Source organism: Lepidochelys olivacea (assembly GCF_965140295.1).
Source record: "Lepidochelys olivacea isolate rLepOli2 genome assembly, chromosome: 1".
Lineage (NCBI taxonomy): Eukaryota > Metazoa > Chordata > Testudines > Cheloniidae > Lepidochelys > Lepidochelys olivacea.
In genome coordinates, this window is record NC_140411.1 from 329,646,675 (window position 1) to 329,669,078 (window position 22,404).

General features: G+C 41.3%; 1 protein-coding gene across 1 annotated transcript; it reads right to left on the bottom strand.

The window, feature by feature from the left end:
* Positions 1–931: 931 nt before the first annotated feature.
* ARMC10 (armadillo repeat containing 10) lies at positions 932–20,838 on the bottom strand. Its single transcript, XM_084630299.1, has 6 exons — positions 20,450–20,838; positions 17,678–17,823; positions 16,028–16,162; positions 13,589–13,765; positions 6,449–6,520; positions 932–3,585 (listed from the first exon to the last, which is right to left on the bottom strand). Exons 1-6 carry the CDS (start codon positions 20,676–20,678, stop codon positions 3,289–3,291), a joined length of 1,056 nt encoding a protein of 351 aa, XP_084486425.1. The 5' UTR covers positions 20,679–20,838; the 3' UTR covers positions 932–3,288.
* Between the last annotated feature and the right edge of the window lie 1,566 nt (positions 20,839–22,404).

The window sequence follows — 22,404 nt, forward strand, 5'->3', positions numbered from 1 at the left end:
TGACTGTCTCAGGGTGGACTTCCCCCACTTTTTTTCTTGTTAGTGGTTTAATACACTGTAGCTACACCTTCTGAACTTTTCACTTGTCTAAAATATATTTTGGGGAATGTAGAGCAGGAGAGAGATTTGAAGGCTGTGGCAACAGTAAGGAAGAGCAAGGGCATGTCTGTGGCACAGCTACAGTGCTGCAGCAGCATAGTGCAGATCCTCCCTACATCAACAGAAGGGGTTTTTCCATCAACATAGATAATCCCTGCCACCTTCTCTCTTCCCTTCTCATGCAGAGCCTCTGTATGCATATACCCTTGTTGTCCCCTGGCCCTATAGGATCAGGTCCTTTTGCATACTCACACTTAGCCAACTCCCCAGAAAGAATACCACAGACAACTGAAGAACCACTTCACAATCTCTAAAGTCAGTAGTTAGATGCTGCAGAGTAGGAAAAATGCCAGCACAGACCACCTCTCTTCACTCAAGTCAGTCTGCTGTCAACAAGCCCATCTGAACATGTCCTCTGTGCTCTCCTGCACACTTCTGCAACCTTGTGATCCAGTAATTAGCCAGAATCCAAATGCTGGCAACATGCACATTTCTCTTCCTTCATCAAGCAAGGTATTTGTGCTGTCAGTTCCAAACCTCCATGCTGTGTGGTTTTGGGGACATTACATAAATCTGCCCTCCCACCACACCAGAGCTATTGAAATAGATGTTTCCCTAACAACCAATACAAGGCTTGCCTATACCCCACCTCATTTCCTGCCCCCTCTGCAGCCACAACCCTTATACCTGCTCCCTCTGAAGTCCTTGGTTTTTCAGTTCCTCCCCATCCAATACAAAAAAACTTTTGGCTAGACTCCCTGCTGACCATTCTGCTGTGTTCAAATTAAACCTCCCCATAAAATAACATAAGAGCAACTTGTAGCAAGCAAGATGAATTATTAAATCTTTATTACACAGGTGTACAAAGGTTTGGACTGGAACCACCAGTTGGGGGTAGTTCACCAGGGCCATGGCAGTGGCACGTTCTGATGACTGAAGCAAACGTGAAGTGGATGCATAGAAACCCCATCACATTTTTTTCTTTTTTGGTGTACGCTCCTTGCAATCCTTCCAGACTACACATCTACACAAGTGAAAAGGTGAACATGTTTCTAAATACCACTCTCAATTCGGGTCCCTCAAAGATTTAGTGGGTGTCATGCACTACCTTGGGTAAGACTCAAAAGAGACTATTTTGATTTGCATCACATCAATAATTCAGGTACTAGCTCTGTGCAAAAAACAAAAACACACCAAAAAAACCCATCTAAAATTTTTGAAAAATAGCTGTTTTCAGGGCCTATATCGCTATATCCCCTAGCTCAAATGGCCCCACATTTGGGTTACTAACCCTACTTTGTAGTCTTCTGGGGCACACCAGATTTCAGAGGAATCTGACTAAGCATGTCAATTTTAGAAGACTTAGAAAGTTTGACCTTTAAACAAATGTGACATAACCTTAAGTACAATGGTGCTCCTGCCCCAAAGAGCTCACAGACTAATTGAAATGGTGGGTGTGTGCAGTTTGTGCATACGTTGGGACACACTGACAGAGTTGTGGCATGTAGGGAGATTGAGATGCACTGGCAGTTTGGGGGTGCCACACTTCCCTCATCCCCATATAACTCCCTCCCCCTATTCCACTGCCCCTGAATACCTCTCCCCTCCCAGGAAGCATTCACATGTCTACTTCTTCCCCCCTGCCCACATCCAAAGATAAACGATTATATTCTCCCCCACCAAAAAAAAAACCCTCAACAACCTGCCATCCATGACTCAGAAATTGTAACAATCTCTTATTTGTCTTAGGTGGGGGCTTGTGATTTACTTATCCTTGGCTATGTTAATTGAAGGAGGAGTGCACAGCCATCAATCTCAATGAGGTCTGTGAGTTATCCAGTCATTAGTACCTCTCAGTTTAACAGAATATGGCAGCAAAAGCAATTATTTGGGGGTGGGGGTCTGTAACTCAGGAACCCCTTGATCAAATGACTCCAAGTTAGGGTCACTAACACTACTCTGTGCCCCCATGAGCACAGCAAATTTCAAAGCCATTCAAATAACCTTTCTGATTTTAGCTCACTTACAATAGTTGAGCTATAAAGCATATAAAATGGCAGAAACATTTTTCTGTATTGGTTGCATTTGCACTGTAAATATACATTCTTAAATACCACTCATTTTGGCCTCCCCTAAGACTTAGTGGGTGCCATGCACTAGCTTGTGTAAAACTCAGACTATTTTGACCCACATCAACAGTTTGAGCCCTAGCTCTGTGCAAAAAACCAAAAATACCATTTTGAAAAATGCTAACTTTTTCTGGGGCTTATATCTCCACATCAATAACCCTGCCCTTCATCGTCCAAGGCACACCAAATTTCAGAGGAATCCAACTAAGCATGTTGATTTTAAAGAATTTAGAAAGGCTGACCTTTAAACAAAAGTCGAGATGCAACCTTAACTATAGTGACATAACTGTGCCACTATAATTCTTTGCTCAAGGATTTTTAGTGGCTTAGTTTCAGTACAAGATGTTTTCTACTATATGTTCTACATTCTATATTCAAAGTGTCTGCATTTGTTTTTTGAGTTGATAAACTTTGCAATTAAGAGGGTAATATAATGCTTATAAACTACTTGTTAAATTTGTTTCTAGTTCCCTTCAAAAGATGTTTATATAATTTGACTAATCTCATTATGCTTTCATCCAAGTAATAATGTGGAGATTAATTTTACTTAATAGATGTTCCAGTATTTCCCTGCAAGTGTATAGTAAAATTAATAGAATTACATTGCTAAAATTTAAATGGCCTAACCTTTCTTAAAGTGACAAATTCACTGCTCAAAATCTATCACACATTACAGCCTAGAGTGAATGTTTACAGCTGCATAAGTGAAAATGCTGTTTGCAAAATTAACAGGTCACTTTAAGGTTCACTTTTTTAAAAGTTGAGCTCACTGTTTCATAACTTACTGTAAATTTGAAATGAAAATATTTCCATGCCCCAAAGTGCCTTTCCTCTATCATGTACACACACTAGTTTTGTGCTGTCAGGAGACTGTCAGTACTAAACAGACCATTGTTTTACATTACTCTGAAAGAATCTCTAACAGACTGTGTATTAAATGCATTGTAAGCTGTCTTGCTTACAGTAATGTAATTGTGCTCAGCAAAATAAGAGTGGTGGGTTAAACTTCACTCTTTCATGAAAGGAAATTCATTTTAGCATTGAATATAAACACTTTCTATTACTGTAATTTACCAGAGTATCTGGTCTTAGTATCTCCTCTTAATTGTGTTATTGTTTTGGCAACTTGTTCTTTCACTTCTGTATCATGGTGATGCAATAAACATACCAATTTCTTAGCATATTGGGTAGAATGCCCACAGAGCAGAGAAAAAATTGAATCTTCACTGTATTGATCCTGGATAATGATGCCCTCTTCATTTTTCATATTCTCATTCAAATTTGCAGCAAACGTCAGGGCTCTAAGCAGAATATCTTTGTTTATGCAGTTGTCAAAAAGTGAAAGCAATGATGGTGCCTATGACATTAAATACATAAAAGTAATGCTTAATCATCAATTGAGAAGTAAATGTGTGAAAAATTCCTGATGTAACCCCCCCAAACAGCAATGATTTCTTTAAAAATAAATAAATAAATAAATATTGATCCACACACCAGACAGCTTCTAACTAAAACTCACTAAAATAGAAACCTTACGTCTATATACACATTACAGCTACCATGTGCTATAAAAGCATGTCAAAGACTTGCAAGGACTGCACATTTTTCCTTTTGGAAAAGATTGGCTTGTGTTTTGCAACCTGACATATGCTTTGTACTCTGAATCTTTATAATGTGGTTGTCTGGAAAATTCCCATTTTCATTTATAAGAGCTGGAATACTGTTTTCATTCTGAATGGTATTTCAGTTGCCTTGAACAGTGACTGAATGTTTGTCAAGCATTTAGAAACTGTTTTAAAGTGCAGACAGGATAAAGATACTATTTTGGTATACTAAAGACTGACCTTGGCTACTTAAATATTGGTTCAGGTAAAAATCAGGGGCAAGACTAAATACAGTTAACTTTTTAATTTAGTTTTCAAAAACTTAAGCCTTAGCATGTAATCACAACTACATACTACTATCCTAATTTGCAGGACTATCAAAAAGGTACTGGATTGACAATTCCGCACTGAAGTGTGCTTAATCAACAGATCTGACACAGAATGGGCAGTGGCAATGCCAGTTTCTTCATCCTGCCCCTGCCAATGAGATGTCATCTAGACATTGAGGCTCTGATCCTACAAACATGCACATTGAGTTCAGTGGGACTACTTACATGCTTAAAGTTAGGCACATGTGTCTTTGGAGGATCACAGGAACAGCCCTCGAATCCACAGGCGCTGACCCCAGGGGTACTCCAAAATGGTGGGTGCTGAGCACCCACTGGTAGCTCCCCTATCAGCACCTTTCCCTCCCCCCAGCGCCTTGCATCCAATAGCGGCCCTACCAATCAGTGCCCTGCTGATCAGTGATCAGGGACGGGTCAGAACAGGGCAGGAAGAGGTGGAGCAGGAAGAGGCAGGGGCCTTGGGGGAAGGGGTGGAAAGGGGGGTGGGACCTGGAGCAGAGCCGAGGTGGGGAGAAGCACCCCCTGGCACATTAGAAAGTCAGCATCTATAACTTCCACTGTGACTGTCACCAAGGTTGCTAATTTATGTTGATTTATGGAGCATGTCCATTGGGACTGGACTGAGATGGATAAATTCATTTCACATACATTATACTGATGTTCTTAAGTGGACAGTCAGCTTAATTTTTTTAAAAATTCTTACTTATGTTGTTAAGAATGCTTTAGATTATTTAAACTGATTATTTGAAAAGTCAAGCGTGCTTTACACTTATTTGACCTTTTCATTTTGGATTAAAAAACAGTAATTTTCTCTGAGGTTCTAAGGTATTAGGATCATGTTACAACATTTGGGAGGCAAACACTGAATACAAATATTTATTTGTTGGAAGGAGGTAAACATTGTTTTTAATGAATGGAAACATTTTTATTGGTCTCAGGTTTTATACAAGCTTGTTTATACATCTACTTCATTTTTGGCTCATATTTGACCTTACAATGCCCCTTGAAAAAACTGCAGTCCATAGTCAGATGAAGTGGAAGTTCATCGAGAACAAAAGTCCACTTTTTTTTTTTTTTTTTTTTTTTTTTACACTTTGACCTGGAGCTGTGGTAAGACATGGTATCTGTAGGGCAGCAGAATGGTTATTTGTGCCTGCAACTCCCACAAAGGGGTTTTAAAATAGGAGTACTGAAACCAAATATTGTGATGTCTGATTTTGTTTTGAGAAGCTCATTTGAGAGTAAAAAACAGTACAGCTAAAAGGCAACTTGAAGTGGTTTACATTTCATTTGTTACCATATCAACATTGTTTTGCATATAGCTGAAATGGATGCAACAACCTGCATACTGAGGGCACCAACAGGTGCTGGAAGGTAAAGTACTTCATGTATTAAAGACCTTGGGACAGTGCCCCCATGCCCCGACCAGCTCCGTCTACCCACCTGGTGCTCCTGCAGGAGTGCTGGGTGGGCAGAACAGGGCAAGGCCCCGCGCCCCAGCCCCATTTCCCTGGCAGGAGCGCCAGGAGGAGGGCGGGGATGGGGAGGGGACTGCAGGTGGAAGGGGTGGGAAGGGGCCCCCACTTGCTCTGGCCCAGGGCCCCACAAATCCATAAACCGCCTTTGCCTTGGGAGCTGCATTGGGAGTGGTACTGTGTTCATAAAGATGTCTTATCAAAACAGTACATCTGTGGATAGAGATGTTTTGTGTATATTGCATTTTCTACCTTTCTCAGCTGAAAAAGTTATGACAGCTGAGACAACAGTTGTTGAGAAAGTGAGGATAATTTGCAACATTGGATGCATTTGAAATGATTTGCAGCACATCCTCAGGCTATATGTTCCCTTTGGAGATGAATATAGGTGAAAAGTGACAATTGGGTATGTTATCTTATGTCTCATGTATGAGCAGCAACCAATGCCCTTGTTTGGTGGGAAGGGATGGAGAGAAAGGACTTCTGCAAACTGCCACTATCATTCTGCATTATATACAGGAAGCATGATCAACAGTGGCCATATAGTGAACATGTTAACCATGCACTTGGGTGAATCTTCATATGTGAATGTGATCTCTCTGATATAGCACTACCTGGGAGAGCTACCGTTCTTGATTTCAGCCTGCTTTGGCTATGTAAAGTAAAATTCTAACATTAAATGTACAGCTATCTAAGAATCATACAATTTGAAGTGTAGATTTAATAAGAGCATCATGAACTTTTGTACTAAAATGTTCACCACTGACGCAGTTTGAAAATGGCAGAAGTCTTACTTGAACACTGAAAAGATGTCTTGTCATGGCTGGGTTTGCAGATAAGTTCACAAGTACTTTCAGAACTTGAATCTGAAATGAGGAACATAATAGTTCACATGGAAAAACTTAAAATAAGGGGAGGGGAATCTTAATACTCACTATCTCCTTCGCCCATGTCTTCCCTCCTCCCCGCAGCTTTGCATGAAACAGTCTTCCTACTAGAATTTGCCACATTATTACCCTCTAGTTCCACATAAAGATTAACTTCAGTGATGTCCACAAGAAAAGAGCCACCTCCCACCCACCTCTAAGCTTCTCAGTGTGTCCTTGCTTTCTCTACATCTGAAAGCTCTTTGGTACCAGGACTGTCTTCATTTACTGCTTTTGAACAGAGAGAAGCAAATTGTCAGCCTTTAACAATTAATTAATTGTAGCTAAAGCAGCTGACGAGGAAAAATACTGCAGGAGCAAATTCTACTCTTATTTACATTGGTGTCAATCTGTAGTAACTCCAGTGGGCTCTCTCTACTGAGTTCAGTAGAGCTACTCTGGTTTTTACACAATGAAACAGAGGAGAACTTGGCCTTTCATCTTTAAGGGCTTGATCCTCCACTCACTGAAATCAGTGATGTAGCTTCCATTGATTTTAGTAGTGCAGGATTATGCATTAAATGAATCCACTGTTTAGTAAACCAGCTGTGATGCTGTCTAACGGGTTACTAGCTCTCTGATGCTATCTGACTGGTTCAGATTAGAGCAATAAGGCAATTGACTGGTATCTTTATATCAAAGAAATGCTAAGAGATCATAGTGTGTTCAAGCCAGTTCACTTGTTAGAACAGAACAAAGGCGGATGTTATCATATTACATTTACATGGCATATGTCCCGGTAATTACATTTACTCTAAATTCATGAAAATTAGTGTAATGTTAATGGCATTGTCTTCACTTAGCAGTCAACAGATTTATAGATATCTCATTACATACATCATGTATTACTGTGATGGGACAAGGCCAGATGGCTATAGTAAAGTAATGTGAGACAGGGATTTGTTTAGCCTGTGCAAATATATCTGTTACCAGGTTAAACAAATGGCAGCTGCTCCAGGTCAATTAAGAAACCTGGGGCCAATTAAGATCTTTCCAAAAGGCAGGGAGGACAGCTAGGTTGATTGGGACACCTGAAGCCAATCAGGGGTTGGCTGAAACTAGTTAAAAGCCTCCCAGTTAATCAGGTGGGTGTGCATGTCAGGAGCTGTAGGAAGAAGTTGTGCTGTTGGAGAGACTGAGCAAATACAAACCATATCAGGCACAAGGAAGGAGGCCCTGAGGTAAGGGTGAAGTGGATCTTGAGGAGGGGCTGTTGTGGGGAAGTGGCCCAGGGAATTGTATGTGTCCGGTTTCTTAAAAAGTCAGCTACCAGAGCTGATACTATTAGGGTCCCTGGGCTGGAGCCCAGAGTAGAAGGCAGGCCTGGGCTTCCCTGCTTTGCCCCTGATTAATCACCGAGACTGGGAGACAGCAGAGACTGTGCAAGGGAGGGTAGCTTCTCCGCACCTCCCTTGTTGGCTTATGATGCAAATGGCTCAATAGGCTGTGACCCTTGCCTCTAGAGAGAGAAGGGCTACGTGGAGGGTCACAGTGAGCCTCCGAGGCTACCAAAATCCACCAGGAAACGCAAGACCCACTGAGACAAGGACAGAACTATGTCACAATTACCTTGTACTTATTTAGTTGTAGATCAAACGGATGTATTAGCTTTTAGATATGAGTTCATTTAATATGTAAAACTCCCTGATAATTTATGAAAGATTGTCTGGATGGCTGTAACTAAATGCATTATCTTCAAATTGTCCATTAAATGGGTCTGAAGCCTCAAAACTGTAAATGAAGAAACATTAACTTCAGAACACGGGTCTCAATGTTCAACAATGGAAAATTCACAGATGTTTGTATGTAGTCAACAAAACAAGAGTCCATGCTGTGCTGAGAACGCTTGCCAGACTCTTTTCAACTATAAGAAGGGACCCTGGGAGCGATTCTCCATCTCTGGACTGATGAATTCTGACAGGGTGGAATTCTGAGCAATTGGACAGAGGTCCCCAAAGCCATTTTGGGCAACCCTGAGAAACTTAGAGAACTAGCAGATACTACAGCTCTGCTATCAACTGGACTACAAACTTAGACTCACCTGTAATGTATTTTACCTGCTTTAACCTCTCAATAACTCATTTTTTTCCTTAGCTAATAAATTTTTAGTTTATTAGAGAAATTGACTACAGCATTGTCTTTGGTCAGATCAAGATTATCCACTGACCAGGGGTAAGTGACTGGCCTCTTGGGGTTGGGAGTACCCTAATGTGTGGTGAATCTTGGTTTTAATAATCTATCATCATAAAGTCCAGTTTGTCTGGGTGGCAAAGAAGGGCTGGAGAACTTAAGGAGACTGTCTGTGGCTCCATGGCAAGACTAATACAGTGTACGTTTGCTACTGGCTTGAAGAAATCTACTTCTTGGATATACCACCAGTTTGGCATGTCTGCCCTGAGACTGGCACTCTCCGCTATAAGCCATACCAGACGCTGACACCAGCCTTGCACAGGACAAGTGTTAAATATAGGATTGCAGCTATCTTAGTATTTTAAAATTGCAACCATGCAAATTGGGCTTTTGGGGGGAGGGGAGTAACTCCGACTTCTGTTTACAATCGAAGTAGACAATGAGCAGATAAAAGAATGGGATGCAACAAAAGCCAGTGACTAAGTGATGTTCAGCACATATCTCCTAATTCCATATTTTAAAATTCTCTCAAACTCCCTGAAAGGCAGCTAAAACAGGAATCAATACGCTTTGTAGAAGAAGTGCATTTTCAGGAGGTCTTAGGATGTACTTACTCATCTGTGTTTCTCTACCCTTCAGTACAGTTCTGAACTGCCCTTCAGTTAATGCTGAAGTGAGCATAACAAATAATTCCCAGCTTAAAACTTTTTCTTCAGTAATATGTATTTACAGTCTTGTTACAATGTTGTAGTATTAAAAAACAAAACTAAACAGGTGTCTGGAAATGCCAAATAAGGCTTAACTCTGATCTTTTCTCCTTTCCCATCACATAACTAGGCTTTGCAGAAATTATTTTTGTTTTAAATAATTCTGAGAGATAATATTCATGTTTGTTTTTAATTTTATTTTTATTAATTCAATTGTGAAATTATGATGGGTGGCAGACCATAATTAAGGTTAAGATTTAGTCATGGGTATTTTAGTAAAAGTTATGGACAGGTCACAGGCAATAAACAAAAATTATTGACCCGTGACCTATCCATGACTTGTACTATAAATACCCCTGACTAAATCTTAGGTGCTTGGGATAGGGAGGTGGGGGTGTGTAGCTTGGGGCGCTGCTGCTCCGGCGGCCGAGTAGCAGCCAGTGTGGCTGGCCCTGGGGCTGCTCAAGGAGTGGCTGGTGCAGCAGGCCTTGGGGCCACCCCAGCTGCTTGGGCAGCCCTGGGGTCAGCCGCACCAGCAACTGCAGAAATCACAGAGGTCCCAGAAAGTCACAGAATCCGTGACTTCCATGGAAGACTTGCAGCCTTAACATTTGTCATTAATTATTAAGATTCAAAAAGTTAAAGCTTCATAATTGTTAACACATTGTCAACATCATGTCAAAATATACAAAATAAATATCCTTAGGCAAAGTAAAAAAAATGCTGCTTGAGAATTTATCTAGAAATTTCAAGTATCACTGATGAAAATATTTTTGCATCAGTCTGTGTACATACAGTAAAAAAAAAAAAAATCTACCTTTAATGACATTTCCCGATTAAAATATAATCCTTCCAAGTCCATGCTTATGATTTATGTGGAAATATAAACGTGATTATTTTACAATCTGGTTTTTGTGTATTTTTGGGGGACGATGCAGATATGCTACATTTAAGGTGCAGTATCTGAGCTATTAACAGGAGCTATACAGGAAAGGATTGAGAGTTATTACATCAGTGATACACTTTGGGCTGACTAGCTTATTATGGAATAGTGGATTTGAGAGTCCTTGGTATTACGAGAAGGGGGTTCATGAAATCCCCAGAATTTGGGATGAAAGATCTAAATTCATGAAATTAGAGACGTGTGTACCTGCAGTGAGGTGCTGTGCAACATTTCACTAAGCCAACATCTACAGTAACACTCCAAGGAGTGTCACAGATACAAATAAAACAGGCTATTTTAGGAAGAAGGTTTAGTTTTTAAACTTAGTGAACTCTGATTATATGGGGCGACAGAGCTAAAACAATTTAAGATTCTTGCTGTGTGCTGGATAAGTGAACAAGGAAATCTGACTGGTGCCCAACGGGTTACTGGGAGTGAAATCACAGAGGCGAGAGATTTGGAAAGCCTGTTTGTTGAAAGATATTTAATCCAGTGATTTACAGTAAGCACCATAATTGGAGACACGGCAGCAACTCCCTTTAGCCTTTGCAGAGCACTTGACAGTAGCTTCTGCATCAAAGGACCCTACCTTCAAAGTCAGCTGTTGCCTTGATAAAGACAAGGGATGTCAGATATTTAGGGCCAAATCCTACTTGCCTTACATATGCAAGTAGTCTCTCTGGGAGACTACTTGCAATGAATAAAGCAAGCTGGATTTGTGTTAGCCATAACTACAGATTATTTGAATACTGCATTTTCAACTCTGATTGAATGCATAATGGGCACATCTCTAGCCTTTTATTTCTGAGGCTAATATTCTTGAATTGCCATCTTGTAGCACTGACATGTCACTTTAAAGCACGTACTACTACATTAAGGGCCAAATGTGATTGTCTAACTCATGTAAGTAACCCTGATCAATCAATGAAACTATTTATATAAGAAGAGTGAGCAAGATTTAAATGCTGGTGTGAGTGGATGTACAGATGTCAATAGAATTGCTCCAACTTAGATTAGCTCTGAATTTTGTCCCTAATGGACGAGTGTGACCCAGGAACCTCATAGTGCCAACTGGCAGAGGGCATAGGGCATGCATAGAGTTTTTTTTACCAGGATCCGCTGGATCAGATATATGCATAATTCACTAAAGGGTGTCAGGTGAGGTTTATACCAAGAGTAAGAGCCTAGAGCCCTCTGGTCATCATAATCACTGCAAAATGTATGTATGGATAATATTTAAGTAGTAACATCTGTACAGAAAATTGTCCTTAAAGCAGGTGACATGTTTTGGACAGGTTCCTTTCAGGCAGGAGGTAACAGACAGATCTCTGTCTGGCCATGAGTATACTGGGCATTATATGTCTCACAATGGATGCCTGTTTGCATACTGAGCCAAATGACAATCAAAACATTGCAAAATCTTCAAGAGGAAATTTGCAGTAAGAAATAAATGAGAATAGATTTTTGGGGTATATCTGGGGATGCAAAGGCATACCCTGAATCCTTCAACTGAGGAGGCAAACAGTGTTTGTCTTATAAATGGACAGTCACAGCCAAGGCTGGCTGTAAAATACTGGAAGGATTTTAGGTGGGCATTGCTCTAGGACATGAAAATGTTGAGTTAAGTCTAGGTTCTGGAGTGCATGTTATGATTTTATATGTAAACATTTATTTCCAATACTTTTACTTATTTTCACTTGAACTGTTTTTATTATACTTTGTTCAATAAACTTACTTGTTTTCAATATAAACATATCTACATGCCGCATGTGAAGCAGAGTAGTGATCTGAATGAAACTAGTAAGCTAGGATGTATTGCTTCTTTGGAAGCAGTGAACCTGGGAATACTGCAAGTGTCTAGTGGAACAAGGGCTGGACACTCGAGGGGAATACTCAGAGGGCTCAGAAGTTGGAGAGTGCCCATCACTAACCTGTAGAGAGACCGTGAGGCTTGCATAAGCCTAGAAGGGGAGTATTTGTGTTGCCCATGGCTTATGGATTTGGGGATACAGCAGACACAGACAAGACTTCCTCATGCTAAGGGCAGTTGGTAGCGAGGTGCCTCATAACCCTGGGTACCCCCAGGAAGCATCATAAGGAGAAGAAAAGATTCCCATTATTTCTGATAGTAATTTACAAATATACAATTTTCCTTTTTTCAAATACCACTAAGAAGCGGTACATGTGCACACAGGTCTTCTATTAGTAGTGGGACTCTGACAAAAATTCAGATGATCCTATATTCCTAGTAATTATGGTCACAGACATACCCAACATAAGGAGTCTTCTGTAAGTCAAAGGGCAAATTTCAGCTCTCAGATTCACAAGATGGCTGTTGACTGTGATGACCTACTCTCCCTGCATATACAACTTCCAGGAGAGCCATATTATAAACAGATGTTAGATAAAGAACATTCATTAAGATCACTATGTGATTCTGAGAGCAAACTCTTGCTCGCTATCCCCAGAGATTCATGCAACAGTGGAACCCTCCACATGCAGATCTCCTTTTGCCCTGTGCTGAAGTGGTGGTGGTGGTCGTCTCCTACCTCCATGGCACTATTTACTTACTGGGATCCTACAGGCCAGAGGCAGAAAAGAGCTGAATGGAGCTTTATTTCCCACAGCAGCACCAGAGATTAGCTAGGAAAGGTAATAAAGCTTGTGGTGTTGTATATTCCATGCTCTCCCCATCTCTGTACAGGGGCAACCCCCTTTATAATGGGATCCATGTGGCAGTTGAAACTGAGAGGCACTGGTAGCATGACTCCATGTTCCCTGACAGGTCAGACAGTGGAAGGGGGTGGTGGGGTTTCTAGAGCCAGTGCAAAGGCAGAGGACTACTGTGTGGATGGCTCTGGTCTCCTAAAGCATCCAACAATACAGGGGCAAAAACAAGGCTTCATCTCCAGAGAGGGGGAATACCTCACGATGGGAATGATTTGGGGTGAGAAACTCTGCAAGAAGATTCTTGTGAAGGACTCTTCCCTCCTGCAGGAATTTCCACGGAGAGGACAGTTGGGCAATTTTTGCAAATCCTTTACATGTTCTCCACTAGTTATAGTTACTGAATTGTAAAATTATTTTTCTTTAAATAAAATCAATCACACACCACAGAGTACCTTAGAAACTGATGGTTTAAATAAAGAAAGCAAATCTAAACTAGAAGACATGTCAGTCAAAGTTAAATACCTTGGTATCTGGTTATGATAGTACAATAAACAGTACCTGTGTCCTTTCATTTCCTTCTGAAAGCAAATGAAGCAAGCACGGAATTGCATCTGTCATCATATGGTGGTAGTCATTGGTAACAGACATGTTTGTTAATAATCTAAGTTCAGCTAGCTGCAGATCAGAGTTCAAAGGTGATAACTCAATCTCCTTACAGACTTGTAAAATGTATACCTTAAAGAACAAAAAAAAGAAATGGTTAAATGTACAAATGTGGTTCCAGAGAGGATGGTTCTAGACTATTCTCAGTGGTGGAAGAGGACAGGAAAAGGAGTAATGGTCTCAAGTTGCAGTGGGGGAGGTTTAGGTTGGATATTAGGAAAAACTTTTTCACTAGGAGGGTGGTCAAACACTGGAATGTATTGCCTAGGGAGGTGGTGGAATCTCCTTCCTTAGAAGTTTTTAAGGTCAGGCTTGACAAAGCCCTGGCTGGGATGATTTAATTGGGGATTGGTCCTGCTTTTGAGCAGGGGGTTGGACTAGATGACCTCCTGATGTCCCTTCCAACCCTGATATTCTATGATTCTACAATTTGTTGTTCCAGCCAAAGAAGTTCAGTTAACATCCCAGTGTCAGTAGTCACGATGGCTCAAAATCATGATTCCCAGCAGCAAGGGGATAAATAAAACTATGTATAATCAGTCTCATCTTTGATCAAGAACACATAAGTAAGACACTAGCAGCTAAATAAGCTACCTTAAATTTTAGCAGAAACTATCAATTTGAATTTTTTGTAAAGACTAGTTTGTTTGTTTTTTAAAAAAATCAGTTTTCTGATAGAGCTACTTTAAACAATATGACAGGTTTCAGAGTAACAGACGTGTTAGTCTGTATTCGCAAAAAGAAAAGGAGTACTTGTGGCACCTTAGAGACTAACCAATTTATTTGAGCATAAGCTTTCGTGAGCTACAGCTCACTTCATCGGATGCATACCGTGGAAACTGCAGCAGACTTTATATATACACAGAGAATATGAAACAATACCTCCTCGCAAGGTAGCCTGTGTCCTCTTGTTTTTCCCTACCCCCCCCCCCCCCCAGATGTTCTGGTTTAACTTGGATTTAAACTTGGAGAGTGGTCAGTTTGGATGAGCTATTACCAGCAGGAGAGTGAGTTTGTGTGTGTATGGGGGTGGGGGGGAAGTGAGAAAACCTGGATTTGTGCAGGAAATAGCCCAACTTGATTGTCATGCACATTGTGTAAAGAGTTGTCACTTTGGATGGGCTATCACCAGCAGGAGAGTGAATTTGTGTGTGGGGGGGTGGAGGGTGAGAAAACCTGAATTTGTGCTGGAAATGGCCCACCTGATGATCACTTTAGATAAGCTATTACCAGCAGGACAGTGGGGTGGGAGGAGGTATTGTTTCATATTCTCTGTGTATATATAAAGTCTGCTGCAGTTTCCATGGTATGCATCCGATGAAGTGAGCTGTAGCTCACGAAAGCTTATGCTCTAATAAATTGGTTAGTCTCTAAGGTGCCACAAGTACTCCTTTTCTTTTTAAACAATATGTTCTGATTTAAACAAAAAAAAATACCTGCTCTACATAAATTTAAAAGGGCCTTTTGGACAGGCCCAAAGTAATAACACTGAATGGCTCTGTCAGACTAGGCATTATATTCCCATCCCATAGTATCTGAACACACCCCCTACGCCAGTATTTTAAAAACTGGAACTGAAATGTCTCTTCCTTCACTTCAAGAAATAGGCACTTGGAATTGAATTGCTTATAGGGTTTTGTGTATTTGTATATGTGATAAATTTATGGAGGCAAAGCTAGGCAGAAGAAATGAGTTTTGCATTTAGTTGCAAAAGTGGTTAGTTACAAGAGATAAGAATGACCATGTAGCAACAGATTCCATAGTTCAGGTCCAGCTCCTGAGAAAATCCTCCATCTCCACTTACTGATCAATAGTTTCCATTTACAATGGAACATAGCTTTTGTAAGGGCTCTCAGTTGTAGAGGGATAGGTTTGAATATTAGGAAAATGTGAGTCTGAAATCGACCTTATCCCTTTACATTTTTGCATTTGTATTATTTAAAAAGCAGAACTAACTGCGAATGGATTTTATAATATATATTTGAGATTGAATTTAGAATAATAATCCTGACTCCATCTGATATCTTTTTCCTCTCTTGAATATTGGTATCAAGTTAATTTTCTTTCTGGTCCTCTGGAATCAGCCTGGTTCTCTAAAATGCTTTAGAACTAATTGCTAGTGGTTCAATAAATTTGTTAGCTATTTCTCTTGGCCTTAGGGTTTAAAGATCATTTGGATCTGCTGATTTGTATATATTCATGTTCTCCAAAATGTTGCTGTACGATCCTTTTAATCAACATCTATATTGAAAGGTCTTTATTGCTTCCTAGCTGTCCATACTTCATTCTGTTGTTCAATTTTGCCTCAGTTATGGTGCCTTTTAGTACACTTACCTTTATCTCTTCTTGATTTTTAACATTCATACTCAAGTTATTAAGTGTGTTTAGTGCTTTTTCTTTAACTTTGGGAATGGAATTTGAGAGCATCTTTCCAATAACAGAAAGGCCATCCAAATTTCGAATTATATCCTAAAAGATAAACAGATAAATATATAAGATATTACTGTTAATCTTAAACCAAATGAGAGTTTTGCCGGAGTAAAGCCTTCAGGATCTGGTCTGATATTTAAACAGAGAATATCAGCAGTTTAATATTTTTTATTTACATACCAGCCTATACAAAATAAATATGCACAACATTCATTGTGAAACTTTTATGCCAATTTATAGTATGTACCTTGTTTATCACCAAATTTTTTCATAGATAAAATGAGAACAAATAGGACAGATGCACGTTTCTGCAGGGTCACTCCTAAAATTCTCAAATCTTGTAAAAACTATCCGAATTAAGAAAGCTTTGCTCACTTCGAGATAGAAAGAAGCATCAGTTATGTTTTTGTTTAATCCAACTTAAACAATTACTGTGTTTTTCATTTAGTGTAGTAAAATATGCCATCAACAGGCCATATTTTGGCTTTGGTTACACTACTTTCATTGAAATCAGTGGGAGCCCTACTTAAACATTTGAGGCTAGAATATGGCATAATATCTTAAAAGAGCAAAATATCTCTATTATTCAAGCCCTCTGTGTCAGAATTCCCCTTTGAATTCAGTAGGATTTCAGCAGGAATTCAGCATGCAGGTTTGCAGAACCAGGTTGAAAATTAGTTAGCAGGTTCTAAAATTTAGCTTATTTTCCTTTAAATTTACAAAGTTCAAATGCTCTTAAAAATATATTACTCCTCCTGCCAAAACCCTACTTCCCCCTCCCCAAAACTGAACTCAACACAATTGTTTTAATTCTCCTTATGAAAAATCTCAGAACTTCATGACACCCCAGTCACCTTAGTAGGGGTCTGGGGGGAAAGAATAAAGATTTTTTTAGTAAGAAATAATATTTTTAGTTTCTCATTAGAGGCCAGAGAATAACTGAGAAACTATGGTTACAATTGTGAGAAATACCTCAACAAGAGAAGTGTGAAAGCTTGAAAATTAACCCTTTATGCTTTCCTGTACCCATGTATCTCCCAAAGAAATTTGTCATATTGAATTCCCAGTCCAAGGAATACCCTGATAGCAGAGGGGTTAGACATAGCAAATTTCAGGCCTGATAATGGAAGTTGCAGGTGCTCAGCACCTCTCAAATCAAACTCTTCAGTTGACACTACAAAACTGTTAGTGATAATGTCCACATAAAATAGCACTTTGAAAATATGAAGCTCTGTACCAACATTAGTTATGCTCATAACAGCCCACTAAAGTAGTTATTCTTCTATCCATTGTAATAATGGGGAAATTAAGGCAGAGAGATTAAATGACTGAAACGAGGCCCAGATCCACAAAATTAAGTGCCTAACTCCCTTTTAAATGCATGGGAGTTAGGCACCTAAATACCTTTGAGGATCTGGGTGACAGTCACTAAATTAGGATGAGAACACACGAGTTTCTAGATCTATCTCATGCTTACTCCTCAGCAAAATGCAGTCTCATTTTCTATACTGGCTCACTTTGAAATATAATTGCTTTCTTTAGAACATGACTTACTTGATTTACAGAGAAGGCAGCACTGTTGCTCAGAGTGACCAAGGCTTGTTCTTGAATTAACGGATCATCTGTGGACTCAAGCAAATGAATAAGCTTCTGTAGATGATTGGCGTCCAAGTTACTGGGTGATTTGGGAAGATCGGTGTCTGCCATGGTTTAAAAATTTAAAAAAAAAATTCAACTTTGAATCATTTCACTGAACCAAAGCACATAACACCTTTTACAGAGCTGTGTTATATCCACATACTTATGGAGAGCATGTCAGTTGTAGTCCCAGGATTCACTGATCCACCTATGATATTATGGCAGAGCCACTGCAATACCAGTTAAGGCTGGGTTCTATTTTGCATTTAAAACAGGATTTCAATACACATATTTTTAAAAGAATGCATCTGCCCCAATTTTTCAGCATATAATCTGAGTAAAGCCTGGTGGGGTGAGTGGGTGGGTGGTTTTTTTTTTTTTAGGTTAAGTAAATTAAGTAGTTTCTGATTTCTAGCCAAAAAATTATTTAAAAAAAAGCTTACTTTCTGAGTTGCATGACTTTGAGCCCCTCTAGTTTCAAAACTACAAAAGTGTAGAAAGTATAAAAAAATTGTAAGAATGTGGGGTTATGTAATGATTTTGCTAATTAACAAAGAAATAATTCTGTTAGCACTATTCATCATAACTGGATCCTTATTCATTGCAGTTATCCAATGGAGATTTTTTTTTTTTAAATGTCTGCTACTTCCATTTCTGACATGGAATGTGACAACTTTTTTTGGACAATTTAGGAGGAGAGTAGAAATTTGACTTATCTCCAGTAATATTCCTCCCAGAATTGGGGGACTAACAGGGTGAATGAAGAATATGCTAGTCCAGGGACATCTGAGCTGAGCTGAGCATCTTTGACAAAGAAACAGCTGCTGTGTTAAGGTTACTGGTCTTCATGAAGACACTCAGCCAACTGAAGAGCTCTGCTCCTAAGTCAGCTAACCGTAAGAGTGTCATACAGTACCTGGTCTTCATGAAAGCAAACGCTACTAATGTCAAAGTTCATGATCAGCCAGATCAGGAGTGAAGCTCTTGAGCTGGCTAAATGGTTTTATGAAGACCAGGATCTGCGATAAAGGAAGTGGTAGTCTAATAAATACTACGATTTTGTGAAACTCCCCAGCTTGCCCAGAAGCAGATCCTATTCTTCATGAGATTCTCTCTTGATTTATTAGCATTATTCCTCATTATTGAATCTTTATGCACAATGGTTAGCCATTGAATGTGACAAAGGTTGGGTTTTTTTTAAAAGGTCTTGAACAATTCTAAAATTTTCAACCTTAAGTGCATGAAGTTAAGCATTTAACTCCAGATATAGGTCCTGATCATGCAATCAGACCTCCATGGAGGATTCCTGTGCATTTGTGGACCTCCATTGACTTGAATGGCATCACACAAGGTCAGGTGTCTGCCCAAGTAGATTCAGTAGCAGAACCAGGGCTTTAGCCACTTAAAAAAAAAAAGACACTGATTTTCAGTACTGAGTATGTACAGATCCTACTGACTTTTGCCAGACTGGTGGCAGTGTAAACTGACAGTCACACACAAAAAAGATTTTACAACAAATACTGCCTTGTTACACTCTCACTAGGCTGCAATTATTCTGAACCCTATTTTCCTACATTTTTACCAATATCAGTTATGCTATCTGCAAATAGTGGCTCATCAGCATCAAACTACAAAAATGGCAAGATAGTTTAGCATTTCAGTTGAGACTGTGACCAAAGTGTAACCTGAAATTCTTATGAAAAACAGAGCTCAGGAAACTGAACCACTGCCATCCTGCTGGACAAATCTAGACTCACATTAGAAGTGGCAAAACATTTTCTACAGGTGTCCAATGCAGTCTCAGTCTGTTTCTTTCACATTATCAATCCCTTAAAAAGACTGTTGTCAGACTGTGAAGATCCAGAAGTTGGTTAACTTCTTTATAATATTGGTTTCAAAACCTGTGCATGCATTCTTCCTCTCCCTCATAACAACACATGCTTCAACATTCTTTCATTTGAAACAAAAGTTGAAGATAACATCCAAAAGTTAGCCTGCAAAAACGCTAATGTTTTCCTTACTATACCGATCTGTGCTTTTATCAGTTACAGGGCTACACAAATCATGAACAACAAAACAGGGGGCAAGCAAGATACCCAATAAAGCACTTTCAATAAGGCAACTGGTAAGATTCATGATTTCAAGGGAGTCTAGTCAGCTTTTAAAAATCAAACAGACTCTCACTGATGTAAGTTTTACATCCATTAGGGCCAGATTTACAAAGGTATTTAGGTGCCTAAAGTTTCAGATAGTAAATCCAGCTCTAATCAAACTGACCTATTCAAGTAGTCTGAAGAAGACTATGAACTAGAAGTGCTTTTTCTGTAAAAATAAATGCTACACTAGGTGAGAAAAGAGATGTAAAGCACGGCTGGATCCCTAACAGAGACTTCGCTAGCTGCATTACTGTCAGGATACCAGGAAATGCTAACATACAATAACCCCAAAGAGTAACAAAATAACCTCACTTTCCTACCCCCACAACTCTCCCCTCTCTTCTTTCATGCCACCTCTGGAAGGTCACATCAGCTAAGGCATCAGGCAGCGTTGTTACAAAGCCTAGATTTTGTCGGCAATACCAATGTTTACAAACGCCCCTGGTGTGTGAGAGTAACTAAGGGTGTTTTGGACGGGGGGGCACAGCCTGCCTGCAGACAGCCTGCCGGCGTGAGCCCCTCTGCAGCTCACCTGAGCGGAGGCTGGAGGGTCCCCGCCAGGCAAGGCTGGACAGCCCGGACACCTGAGGCAGCCAACCGCCCCCGGGGGCCGACCCCGAGCTAGCGGCTCCTTCTGTCCCGGCGGCGGCTCCCGCCCTCCTGCTCCCGGTCAGCCTGTACACACAGTAACACGCGCCAGCTCCCAGCACCAGCCCCGCCGCCGCCGCCCCAGCTCTCGCCGCCCCCCTGGCCTCGCCCATGCCCCGCTGGTGCTGAGGCCGGCCCAAGCGCCCGTTTCACCGCCGCGGGACGCGCCTCAGCCCGGCCTGGCGGAAACGGGACACGTCCTTCCCCGTCCCGCAACTGCGCTGAGGAACCGCTCGGCGGCAAAGCTCCCCTCTGACCTCTGCCCCCCTACGCTGACGTGCTGCCCCTCCCCCCCCCCCACGGCTCGCGCCGCGGAGGCGGTCACAGGCAGGCGCCCCCGGCGCGCACGCGCCGCCCGTCACGCGCTGCAGCGATCGGCCCACACCCAGCGCGCGGGGTTTGTGCCCCCTCCCCCATGCAGTCTCTCCCCTTCGGTGCTCCTGCCGGGGAGCGGGGTCGGGGCGCTGGAGCTTCCCGCCGTCCCCGGCACGAGCGCCGGGCGGGCGCGCGGAGGGGGCGCCCCGATTGCCCGGGGCCCCTTGGCTAGTCCGCCACTGCTCACACCCAAAACCTACCGCCTACTGCACAGCCCAGGTGATGGTCCCTCTCCCCAGCCGAATCGGCACACCAGGAAAAGCACCTCAGATGTGGGCATGATCCATTATGTTTAAATGCTCACCAAAACGTCGGCATGATTGGAAACTAAAACCAACCCCCCTCAAAATATCATGAGGGCATCTGATTTGATCTAATTTCAAGGCTAGTCATGTGCAGCCCGCCCCCCATCACAGATTATAAATTATTTGGGGCCTGGACCTTCTTTTTATTCTTTTTACACAGCACAATGGGATCCTAATCAGTGACTGGGGCTCCTATGTGCTACCACAATACAAATAATAACATTTTCAAGGTAGCTCTTACTTAAAAACTCCAACTATAATCATCTCCCCAAAAGAAGAGGGTGGGAGATAATCTCCACATGGGAGAGACATTGCAATCAGATGTAAGAGAGAAAAATGGTAGTAACAACTCCACCATCACCTCTTCATTTTTCACTCAGCCCTTTTTAAAAACATGAAAACTAACTGAAGCTAAGCAGAAACTTTAAAAACTTGTAACAGCATGTGAACAAAACTACTAATACTACTATATAGTAATAACCAGCTCCTGAACAGCAATTTTTGACGGATCTCAAAGCACTTACAAAGGAGGGCAGCATCATTATCCACATTTTATAGATGGGGAAATGGGACTTGTCCTAGGTCACCCAGGAGCCAAACTGGGACTACAATCCTAATTTTCTCAGTCTCAATCCTATGCTGGATCCAGTAGGCCACAGGAACACCTTCTGGCTAAGAATCCCCTATCACTTCACAAAAAATTAATTAATCCGCAGTATAGCCTTGGGAGCTAGGTCAGAGGTTCTCAAACAGTGGTCCACAAGCTCCATTCAGGTGGTCCGTGGATAGTTCCCTCTAAGGTGTGCTCCTGGGCGGCTGCACACAAGAGAATGAACGGGCCATGCACCTAATTAGTGGAGCTGTGTAGGTGTGGCTCCACTAATTAGGTGCCTCCACCCTGGAGAAGATGCACATCTAAGGTGAGGTGGTGGCCTTGGAGGGAATAGGGAGTAGGTGGGAGGGGGCAGTGGGGTGAGAGGAGGGGGTGGGGAGAATTTGGAATGTGAAGGGCTGCAGTGGCCAGAGAAAGAGGTGACTTTCCCCAGCTCTAGGGCTGTGGCTGCCAGGGTGAGATGGCCCTCCTTCCTGGCCTCAGCTCTGTGGCTGCTGGGGTGAGGGGAGACCCTCCTCCTTCCCAGCCCCAGCTTGGGGGCTGCCC